General features: G+C 45.4%; 1 protein-coding gene across 9 annotated transcripts in view; it reads right to left on the bottom strand.

Annotated features, from left to right (window-relative positions):
• Nucleotides 1-12,268, bottom strand: part of SLC4A4 (solute carrier family 4 member 4) — a 187,948-nt gene that overhangs the window by 38,299 nt on the left and 137,381 nt on the right. For all 9 annotated transcript variants that reach the window (XM_081924839.1, XM_081924842.1, XM_081924835.1 and 6 more), the window contains 5 exons: nucleotides 11,583-11,737; nucleotides 10,921-11,034; nucleotides 10,368-10,542; nucleotides 3,345-3,478; nucleotides 1,872-2,143 (listed from right to left, as the gene is read on the bottom strand). In XM_081924839.1, the coding sequence (XP_081780965.1) occupies nucleotides 1,872-2,143; nucleotides 3,345-3,478; nucleotides 10,368-10,542; nucleotides 10,921-11,034; nucleotides 11,583-11,737 (850 nt within the window). The remainder of the gene's footprint in view (nucleotides 1-1,871; nucleotides 2,144-3,344; nucleotides 3,479-10,367; nucleotides 10,543-10,920; nucleotides 11,035-11,582; nucleotides 11,738-12,268) is intronic.

Raw genomic sequence — 12,268 nt, forward strand, 5'->3', positions numbered from 1 at the left:
CAGTGAGCTTCATGGCTGAAGCTGGATTTGAACTAGAGTCTCCCCCCCCCCCAGTCAAAACACTCTAACTTCTACACTGTGCTGCCTCTCATTATAAATCTAGGATCACAGGGAAGCACTTCTAGACAAGAGCATCTACCTGCCTGCCTTCCAGCAGGCTTGAGGTCCAGCACCTCTCATATTAAGCACTCTGGCTTCATATTTAATGCATAATGCTTGAAATGAATCCAGGCACAGGCCACCTGACGTACGACAGGTAGGATGCAGAACGGGTCATGTTCCTGTTTGGCAAGCATGCTGAATGCTCAGGTTTGCTTTGCTCAGTGCCAAACTTCTGACTCACTGCTGTCTCAACGCTGGACATACCTCGCTACTGACGAAAGTTGACTGCCACATATCGTGCACTACTCAACTCGAGCTCTTTGTACTCCTGTTTCTACCACCAAGGCAAGATTTAATTTTAGTGTCCGAGGACATCAGACCTGGGGCGGGTGGGAGGGATTGGAGGTGGTGAGCCACTTTGTGGAAAAGGAGGATGGAGATGTTTTAATAAATTATAGTCTGCTGGCTCTCTTGTTTCTCGTACAAAGGATGCAACGCAAGTAAATCATCTCCCTAGGAGCAAATTTTCTTTTTTTATTTAGAAGTGGGTAAAAAGCACCTTGCACGAAAAAGAATGAATTCCTATTAGTGAGTTATCATGTTGGCTCCACTAACTGGAATTAAATGGAAAATGGGTAACGGATAAAAAGTTTCATATGGAACCTCTATGCCCGCCAACCCTAACCTGGTAACCTCTAGATCTTTTCATAGCTCGTGCTGCCTTCCCAAAGCTGGATAAGCAAGGCAGGGTCCTAGAGTCCTCCCATAGCTGGGAAAGCACTACCTAGGCTTTGGCAAGGAAGTTGGAGGACTCTTGCAGCCTGTCAAGAGCCCATGTGCCTCCTTTCCAAAGCCCAAAGCCTCGCTTATGTGGCTCTGGCAAGGCAGCACAAGAGCTGTGGAGGAGCATCAAATGTTGCCAAGGGCTGTCAAAAAAGGCCTCCAGAGCCACTTGAGAGCCAGTGTGGTGTAGTGGTTAAGAGCGGTAGACTCGTAATCTGGTGAACCTGGTTCGATTCCCCGCTCCACATGCAGCTGCTGGGTGACCTTGGGCCAGTCACACTTCTTTGAAGTCTCTCAGCCTCACTCACCTCACAGAGTGTTTGTTGTGGGGGAGGAAGGGAAAGGAGAATGTTAGCCGCTTTGAGACTCCTTTTGGTAGTGATAAAGCGGGATATCAAATCCAAACACTTATTCTTCTCTTCTTATCTAGATGTTTCAGACTTCAATCCCCCCTTAAGGAAATCAGCCCTGAGTGATCACTGGAAGGCCAGATCCTGAAGCTGAGGCCCCAATAATTTGGCCACCTCATGAGAAGTGAAGACTCCCTGGAAAAGACCCTGATGTTGGGAAAGATGGAGGGCACAAGGAGAAGGGGACGTCAGAGGATGAGATGGTTGGACAGTGTTCTCGAAGCTACCAGCATGAGTTTGACCAAACTGCGGGAGGCAGTGGAAGACAGGAGTGCCTGGCATGCTCTGGTCCATGGGGTCATGGAGAGTCTGACACAACTAAAAGACTAAACAACAACAACAACAACAATCCCCCCTTGATCCCAACTAGCATGGACCATTGTCAAGGTTGCTGTGAGTATCTGATAGGCACCAATGTAAGGAAGTATGCTGTGCGTGTTGGGCTGACACTATGGAAGGCCAATACAGGTAGGGAAAGTTGCAAGTTTTATTAGTCTGTCGGAGTGCTGAAAACCCCACCACGACACAGACAAGCGAGTGTACTTGCAGGTTGCTGGCAAGAATCCTCCCTCTTACCTGGGTCTGGCGGCATGCAGGTGCAGGAGTAAAGGGTAATCTGGTTCACTTTAAATTTGGAGTTGATGGGGTAGTAGTCTGCCAATTTGATCATCTTCTTGAAAGCGTCATAGATGAAGATGAAGCTGATGAGGGAGGAGAAGCCCTCTTCCGTGAACCGGGTGAAATACTGGACCAAGAAGCTGGCGTCAGTGGCAACCAGGATAAGACACAGAAAGGCGGACCACAAACCGATCCAGAGGCGGAACTCCAGATAATGCAGGTCATTGTCTCTGCAAACAAAGAGATAACCCAAGTGAAAACAAGAGGCAATAAGGGACAAGGGGGATGCAAGAGAGGAACAGAGTATTCCACAGTTTCAAAAGGAAGTGCATTCGGAAAAGCTACGTCAAGGCAAAGCTACATCAAGGGGAATCAGATTGTGCAAGCAAGCTTCAGTTGGAAGGTTTGTTCTCATTCTTCTACTTAGGGGGCAAAGAGGTGGGCATGACATTGAAGCCCCATCTCCCTAAACTCTGGATAACACGCTTGATTTTGCCCCTACACATGTCTTCAACATCAGCTTTTCAGCAGGTGGTGCTCACATATTTCAAGCCTACTTCCCACAGCTATGAGGGCCGGAAACATCTTTAACTAGTGGAAGAGTGAGAATACAAGTTGCTACATTTGATGCATTAAACTCCATTGTTTTGCAGAACAACGGCAGGAATGCGCAATGCTGCAACGGCGATTATTCCTCCACAGTTAGAAATGAGGTGGGGAAATACGATGCCTGTAAGGGAAGGAACCATGAGCTCCTATACTATGCATGCAGAAGGTCCTGGGTTCAAATCTTCAACATCTCCACTGAGGGTTTTATGAAGCAGGTGCCTCCCCACTTGAAGAGCCACTGCAACCAGAACAGACAATTCTAGGCTAGATCAGGGCTTGGGAACTTTTTCCAGCTTTTTCCCCTTCTGAGCAACCTTCTTCTGCCCATGGTGGGCAGGACCAGAAGCAAAATTGGACGGGGCAACAAATATGAATGTTAAATTTCTTGCAATTGGGGCTCAACTACTTTGCTGATAGACTACAAATGACTCAGAGATCCACCAACAGATCACATCCTGAACTATTTCCTGTCCTGTTTGCAGTACTGGTGTTCAATGTGTGACCAACTTGAAAATAGCAATTCCTTTGTGGAAGGGGACTTTGGCTTCCAACAAAGATTCCCTTGGTGGAGAAGGAACCAGACAGGAATGCACAGCAGAAACTTGCATTTCCTTGTGTGCAAATCTAGAAACATCCCACAGCTGAGACAGGAAGTGTGATGATGAAACCTCTCTTGCCCCTCCGTATTTCATAACTCTACCATGTTGCAAAATACCTACAGTAACTTGCATTAGTAAACATTCACATTACAAGCACAGTAGATCCAGGGCATTCTGTTGCAAGCAGCAGCTGCCCGCCATCGCCAGCCTCTCTCTTACTTACTTGCTGAAGTTAAACAGAAGCCTTTCGAAGACCAAGACAGGCCCAGTGCTGCTCAAAATAGTGAGTGGTTGGCCAGCGAAAAGGCAAAATAGAGCTCCTGTCACTGCAGTGCCCAGAAAGCTTTCCAACACGCCCTAGAACCAGAAGAACAAAACAGGGTAAATGCATTTCAGAAGCCGGTTCCTCTTCCACTCTATTTTTTTAGTACCAGCGATGATCGCATAGGGCAGAATTAACAACCCACAAACCACAGTTAATTCCTTTCCCTTGAATTTGCTGCGACTCTAACATAAACTAACTAGGCGATCTCAGGCAAATTTCTCTCTCAGATTCAGCTCTGTCCTACATCTACACTTTGGGAACAATGATACTTACCTTCTGCCTTGTTGGTAAGGATTGCAACAAGATAAGGACTGAAAAACACTTTGAACACTCTAAAGAACTAAACAAATTCTATTATTATTAGTAGTAGTAGTATAGTAGACGTAGTCAGAGTAGATGACCGCAACTCAATGAGTACAAGAGTTATATTTTTGGCATCTGAGATATGGCCATGAATATTGAGATATGTACAAATTTAATAATAATAGCAAATAATAATAACCACAAACCATTTCCAGCACATATTGGATGTCACCATATACATATTAAAATTTAACAGCAAAAGGAAAATCGGTACTGCTGAGGAGACAAAGAGCTAATTCTACCCTCCAAATGTTCAAAAACAATAAAAAGTCATCCTTAAAAAATTAAGAAATTAGCTTAGAATCCGTAAAACATGAAAAAACCCTAATATTACATGATTGGCTTTCTCTGCCTAACAGCTTCTAAATGTTTGAGAACGCAGCAGATGGGCGATTTTAAAGCTTCTTCCAGCCACCCTGAGGTGTAACAACATACTGTAAAATAATTAAATCCACAACATAATGGAAAGGCAGAATTTTGCAAAGGTGAAACTGAACCCTGTGCAAGTGCTCCTCCTGGCCGAGTAAGAGGAGGGGAGAGGAGTGTGCAAGCCCAACACTTCACACACGGTTGGCTAATAATAATAATAATAATAATAATAATAATAATAATAATTGTTATTTGTGCCCCGCCCACCCAGCTGGGTTTCCCCAGCCACTCTGGGTGGCTTCCAACAAAGATTAAGAATACATTAAAATGTCACACATTAAAAACTTCCCTAAACAGGGCTGCCTTCAGATGTCTTCTGAATGTCAGGTAGTTGTTTATCTCTTTGACATCTGATGGGAGGGCGTTCCACAGGGCGGGTGCCACTACCAAGAAGGCCCTCTGCCTGGTTCCCTGTAGCTTTGCTTCTTGCAGTGAGGGAACCGCCAGAAGGCCCTCAGCACTGGACCTCAGCATCTGGGCAGAACAATGGGGGTGGAGACTCTCCTTCAGGTATACTGGACGGAGGCCGTTTAGGGCTTTAAAGGTCAACACCAACACTTTGAATTGTGCTCAGAAACGTACTCGGAAATGTGCCAGCTAACACTAACCATGGTTTAGTGCTATGTATGAATGCGGTTTTTACTGTCCATTTTAAGGGTGGAAGCTTTCAGCTCCAGTTTCAGAGTTTTCACCCAGGCAGGAGGCAACTTTTAAACATATTTCACATGCATTTTCCAAACATGGCCAAGTGTTTCATCAGAAACCCCTCTACTCGTGGAACTTCCCCAACCCATGAATTAGTGTGTCCAGCAGGAGAAGGGTTTTTGCAGAGTGAAGTTCAATTTTTAAAAGAAGTTCCTTTAAGTTTCTTTGTCTTCCCATAAACATGGCTTTGTTACAAACTGCAAAGCAAACAAACCTTATGTTGTGTGCCATGCAGCAATGTCAAGAATGTAGTTCAGCAGGTCACAGATACCAACTTTTGTGGACGCTATAATTTCCTTTTACAGTTTGTAAATATGCGGAATGAATAAAAAAGATACTTGACAGAGCCTCCAGGACCTGTACAGAATATTTATGTGGGGTGGGGGGAAGAAGAAAACTGGAATTGGATGGATTGCCTGACCTTATTTAATTAAACGTAAGCAAAATTCTTAGCAGCAGAAGTTATAAAAAGCAATAAAAGAGAGAACTACATTGCTGAAGGCACTTGGAAGTGGCCAAATACTGCACATTTCAGAGTCCTTGGCTGGCTCCTGTAGATGGTAATCATGAGTGAGACCCACATCCTGACCCCTTGAGCAATAATTTTCAGCCTGTTTTATGCGATCCATCATCCCAAGGGCCCTTAAACTCACCTCAGTCGCTTTTAACATATTTTTTTTTACACATTCAAATGATAAATTCAAAGGCTAAAGGCCTATTTGTTACTCCTATTTATTAACAAATAAAAGTAAATTCAATTCTGCTTTACACAATATTCTATTCTATGTCTAAGAAGATGTTCTATGTCTAAGAACCCTGCTTTCTCAGAAACACAAAGCCTTGATTCAAGGACTCGGAAACCAAAACCGCCAGTCATATTTGAAGCAAACATCCTCACTCTGTGTTACAGAGTCAAAATCCTGGACATAGCAATGATAAATGCCTCAAGTATTTCTGAGCCAGTGCTAATACTGAACAAACTACTACACGAGGAATACAATACACCGAATTGTAGCACAGCTCCTAAGAATCCACTTTCTTCAAAACTCTAGTTTGCAGAGATAAGGGAAACGTTCCAGTGCGTCAGCAAATGTAAATAGTGTAGTTTCATTGAACACAGAGAGGAAAGAATGCAGTTACAAATTGCACTGACCCAGTTCAAGCAAAGCTCTGTTTGTTGTGGAGGCTACACACAGCGAGGATCACAACTGCTTCCTGCTTTACCCAGTGGAAATGCCTGACCTAACTCTGGGTCAGGTGAACTCTCACCTGTGGGCATAATGTTTGCATATGGACTACATGTATGCAACACTCAACATTTAACAACCTGGATGTGGTTGTTTAGCTACATAAAAATCTTGGAAATGACTGTGTGATTTAAATATCTGTACACTGGATTTTATGTGTGCAGGCCCCCATGAAGATACTACAAACACACATGGACTGGCCCTGAATGAGAGACAGTTGCGCCCAGTGTGTGTTAGTGGGGTGCAGTACAGCTCTCCCACTATGCCTTTGCGCTGTTCATGTTCATCTGATCCAGGTGACTGATGCAGAAATCTGGCTCTTCTATAATGCTACATGTGCCACTAATTTTGTGCCTGCTTTCCATTGTTCCATTTTCCTGGCTTCACCTCTTTCTTGTTGAGCAGACTGAGCCTGATGAGTTGCTCAGACTTTTTGAGTATGTTATCTTTCATGTCCCTGGGATCAGACTCCCCTTCTTTGGAGCATGAAGTCAGGGAGTCAGTGGGAGAGGGAATTGCCCCCAGGGCCAGTTCAAGTTGCATACAGTAAACCAGAAGGTGCTTGTGCAAGAGGAACCCACTATGGTTCTACCTCTCTGGCCCAAGGTCATGTTGACTTCCTCTGTCTCCAGCTCAGCCCTAATGGAACCACAGTCTTCCCTGCTCTGTTGGAATCAAAATAGGCCCATTTAAATGAAGAGGTTACTCTCACAAAATGTTACACCAGCTCTTTTTGCAGCCTCAGCTAAAGGGTGACTGTTGCTGAAGCAACATTTGAGCCCTGCTCATATGGAGGATTCAACCTGTGCCCTGTAAGGAGCTGTCCAGGGTGCTACTGGAGCCTTGCCTCTGTACTGCAGAGGCTGTTGATCAAAACAGAACAGTTTTCTGTGAAATCCAGCTCGAGGCTTCCTTAAATCAGCTCTCCATGCTTCTCTGGAGGCAGTGGGTGGCGGTGAGGTCTACAGCCTTGTCTGGCTCTTCATATGGACTCTACCCTAGAGCCCAGCCTGCATGACCTCCTTCCTCATCTGTCTGCCTATCCTAGAGAACTAACACTGGATCCAACAGACAGCCTGAAGTTCTAACTTTGCCCGGATTTTACTGGGATATCATTCACCAAAGACTGGTGAGTGTTTTTGGTGGTACTCTACTTTGTGTGGATTCGCTTTTGGCCTGGGTTGGCGAACCTGTGGCCCTCTAATTGCTGCTGAATTACAGTTCCATCATCTCTGAGCACTGGCCGGGTTGGAGCTGATGGGAGTTGGAGTCCAACAATCATCTAGAGCAGTGGTTTTCAACCTGTGGGTCCCCAGATGTTGTTGAACTACAACTCCCATCATCCCTAAGCTCTGGCCTTGCTAGCTAGGGGTGATGGGAGTTGTGGTTCAACAACATCTGGGGACAGCTGGGGACCCACAGGTTGAGAAAGGCTGATCTAGAGGGCTACAGGCTTTAGACCTTTTCAAGATTAATTATTCCCCATGGTTCTGGGGCTGAATGAGCAGCTAACTGAATTGGCTTTTTATTGGATCCCAGGAAAAACAGCAGCATTAATAAAACTCCGCCCCTCCCTGCCACATATGCACACACACACACACAACAGCAACAACAAAAATAGGAAGATAGATCACTGTTTAGCACTAGTCATTATCTCCTTAGTTACTGTGTCTTTCCATGTTCTTCCCAAATGCACTTCTCTGAGCCCAGGGCAAAGGACCAAGTGGTTCACTTTCTAGCCCTGGCCAAGAATTAATTTCAATCCTGCCTGACTATGACTTCTGAAGGTACACTCAGGATTGACACTTCTCATGCAGGGTGATTTAGAATCATAGAATCATAGAGTTGGAAGAGACCACAAGGGCCATCGTGTCCAACCCCCTGCCAAACAGGAAACACCATCAGAGCACTCCTGACATATGGTTGTCAAGGCTCTGCTTAAAGACCTCCAAAGAAGGAGACTCCACCACACTCCTTGGCAGCAAATTCCACTGTCGAACAGCTCTTACTGTCAGGAAGTTCTTCCTAATGTTTAGGTGGAATCTTCTTTCTTGTAGTTTGGAACCATCGCTCTGTGTCCGTGTCCGTGTCCATGTCCGCTTCTCTGGAGCAGCAGAAAACAACCTTTCTCCCTCCTCTATGTGACATCCTTTTATATATTTGAACATGGCTATCATATCACCCCTTAACCTCCTCTTCTCCAGGCTAAACATGCCCAGCTCCCTTAGCCGTTCCTCATAAGGCATCGTTTCCAGGCCTTTGACCATTTGCTCTGCATAATTCATTTAAATGTCAAGGAATTTAATATTTCCACTGAACGCAAAGATTGGAGGAGGCCCGGGGGTTGGGGAACCACGCTAGTGTACATACATACATATACACACACAACACAACACAACACAAGATCCAGCTGAAACTAAGCCAAATGTAAAAAGGGAATTTGCTATAAAAATTGAAGGTTAGTAGCAAAGCCTCACAGACAGGAAGCTTAGTTCGAGGTAAAGAAACCAGAGAGTTCTTTGTTAAGCTAACTTCCTTCATTTTGAGAACAAATATTTGGCCAGTGATAGGGAGGCGAAGGAGGCATTCACAGTACTTGACACTGATTTATTCCCCCATCTCCTGGAGTTTCATGTAAGCAGATGAATTTTGTTTAGATTTGCAGCAGACTCAACGTGGAACTGAAAAGGTTTCTTTTTTTCCACTCCATGCACGCCAGCAGGAAGTTTCTTTTTTTCAAAGGCAAATCACTTTCCATGGATAGCCTCCTTTGTTCCCTTCTGGTGGGAACATTGGGAGCCGAGAATATGACAGGGCTCAATACAGGAGTGCTGTGACATAGACCCAGAACAACTTCCAAATATCAAGGTTCAGCCCTAAAACACATGATGGATTTGTAAAGTGAAGAGTGATGGGTCAAGAGCATGTCCAGAGTGCATTCTGTGCCCCTGATTGTACAACCACAATAGCACATGGCATGCATAGGATATGAGGAAGTAATGGATAGCATGGTGAGACTGTGCTACTCACCTGACTCTACTCTACACTGTTGGCAAACACCAGAATGGAGAGCACTAGACTTTCTCTGCCAGCGCATTTGCACTGCACTGACTTCACCGCCACCTTGCCCCTATCTATCCCAATACCCAGCAGTGACACAACCTGCGCCAAGTGAGCAATGCAGCCCCGCCATGCTTGTTATTGATTAGGAAGCTTTCCTGATCAGGGAATGCACCTTCCCAATACTATCATGACAGCACTCTCTTTAGAGATTCAGCACTCATTGATCACTGCCTGGTGCTGTTTAACCCAGTTAGAGTATTATGGCCAATCTGGGCTATCATTCTTAGTGCTTCTTTGAGTGAATACTTCTGTTTTGCTCTTGCAAATTGTGACGTTACTGATCTCGCTGGCATATACAAGATTGCTCATAGCATTTTTGCCCTGGTGCCCTGCCCACTTTCCTCCAATATCTGATGCATGCAAGGTTTTTCAAGTTGCAGCCGACGCAGCACAGGTAATCTTGCACCACCTGAAACTGCTGCACAGGTGCAACACCCCAAGTGTCTCACTGGACCAGTTTAAAAAAAGGTAAAGGACCCCTGGACAGTTCAGTCCAGTCAAAGGCGACTATGGGGTTGCGGCACTCATCTCACTTTCAGACCAAGGGAGTGGCCATTTGTCCACAGACAGTTTTCTGGGTCATATGGCCAGCAGGACTAAATCGCTAATGGTGCAACGGGACACTGTGACAGAAACCAAAGCAAATGGAAACACTGCTTCTGTTCCTGCTGCAGCGGCACCTATTTATCTACTTGCACTGGCGTGCTTTCGAACTGCTGGGTTGGCAGGAGCTGGGACAGAACAACGGGAGCTCACTCCATCATGGGGATTCAACCCGCCGACCTTCCGATCGGAAAGCACAAGAGGCTCAGTGGTTTAGACCACAGCGCCACCTGCTTCCCTGTCACTGGACCAGTGCAACACTACAACTCACAACAGGACGCTGGCGCAATAACTCTTGCATCTCATACTCGTTTTGCTTTTCTTTGCATAGCAGACCGTAAGGCTGTGCTGTTTGAAGCGGTCGTAAAAAAAGAAAAAACCTGTTTTTGACCAAGCCCAGACTACTGCAGTTGCAGAAGTTTGAACTGTCTTGCTCTGAGCCATGGCTCACCTGCATGTTGTCCGTAGCATCTCCCAGCAGCCCCCCAAAAGTGATGGCGTTGGTTACAGTAGCCAGATAGATGAAGAGAATGGCAGACAGGGCTTGGATGTTAAATGCATCATAGAAGTCGCTGGCAAAGAAAGGGGCTTTCCTCTTGATGTCTTTGATTAAACCGCCACAGAATCTAGCAAGGGGAAGAAGAAGAAGAGTTTGGATTTGATATCCCGCTTTATCACTACCTGAAGGAGTCTCAAAGCAGCTAACATTCTCCTTTCCTTTCCTCCCCCCAACAAACACTCTGTGAGGTGAGTAGGACTGAGAGACTTCAGAGAAGTGTGACCAGCCCAAGGTCACCCAGCAGCTGCATGTGGAGGAGCAGGGAAGCAAACCCGGTTCACCAGATTACGAGTCTACCGCTCTTAACCACTACACCACACTGGAGAACCATGCGCCACAATTACATGAGTCAAGGCACAAAAGGAGAATCTGGAACTGAGAAGCCTGTGTGCCAATGCAATCTAGTGAGATGCCCCGTATCGGTGCACAGACTTTTGTCACTTACCTGCCAGTTCGTTGCAACTCCTCGCAGTCCCCGTGCCCTCCACCTCCATTTCCCCCGTCGTGTGGAGTGTCCCCGTTCATCTGCAGATTCTCACCACCCGAATACATGTTTTTCCTGAGCAGAAAGAAAGAAATGAGAATTCAGCTGGGCTTCCATATACCCAGGATCTTCGGCCTGTGACTTTGGATGCCGCAACTGCGGCAAGGCACGTGGCATTAAGGCGTGCCATTTTAGGTGGTGAAACTTTAATTACTGCAACCATATCCAATGATGGGGTCTTAAAATTTTGAGGGTTTTTTTAGTTTTTTGAGGGGGTGAGGAATTCAAATATGCTATTACTTTTGTGACTGGACAACATTTAGCATGGCAAGCCTAGATTTGACGAAGAAGCGCATAAATTGCTTTCGGAAAACCAAAGAATTTTAATTTTACCTAATGAAAATGTTGGGTCCTGCTAAACAAATAAGTACGCATAACTGCAAGTATTTGGTGATCATTTTTAATGATTCCTATGCAATTTTACTAACCAAGCAAAACCAAATTCTATTAATTTAACCAAAATATCCCAAGTCCTGATACAACCTTTTTGGCACGCCTCGATTTTGGAATGTGAAAGTTGAAAAAGTTGGCATGCCTTAATGCGGCATATGCACCTCTCTTACCTTTTGTCTGAAGACGGGAGGGACTTGGGGGGCTCTATCCTGATGGCAGGGTCCCACTCCCCAGGTGGGAGTACAATGACTTCATCCAGGAACTCATCAATCCCAGCAATCAGGTCCTGTCTGTCTTTGGCTTTGTAGGCAATGTCGTGGAACACCTGCACATAGGAAGGAATGGGAAGGTTGCCATCTAGCAAATCCTTCTACAGGTGCACAGAAAGACGCCTCATTTATGAGGTCATCCTCTTTGTCCATCTAGCCTGACACCCTTCTCTTCTGCCTCGCAGCAACTCTCCAGGGCTTCAGGCTGTGGTCTTTCCAATAAGCTGTTACCTGATCCTTTTAGATGTCGGGGATTAAATCTGCAGTCCTCAAAACCCAAAGCACATCCACTACCCACTGAGCTATGGTTCCTCCCTGTTATAGAGCACTAGGCAAATTGCCACTAGCCAAACTGACAGATTACCTGTGGCGATCACACAGGGTCCCCGGACGTTTAATGGTCTGTTGATCCCTGTGCCACCACTGTGCTCACTTCCCTGCTGCCACCAACCCGTTACTCTCTGGTAAAACCCTGAGTCCAGACAGTTGTTAAAACTGAACCAAATAAACAAGTTTATTTTATAAGCACTAACAAGTTTATGGTTTCTTAGATAATATTCCTGTAAGTTTCTTAACTTTAGTTTCTT

Source organism: Podarcis melisellensis (assembly GCF_964234715.1).
Source record: "Podarcis melisellensis genome assembly, chromosome: 9".
Lineage (NCBI taxonomy): Eukaryota > Metazoa > Chordata > Lepidosauria > Squamata > Lacertidae > Podarcis > Podarcis melisellensis.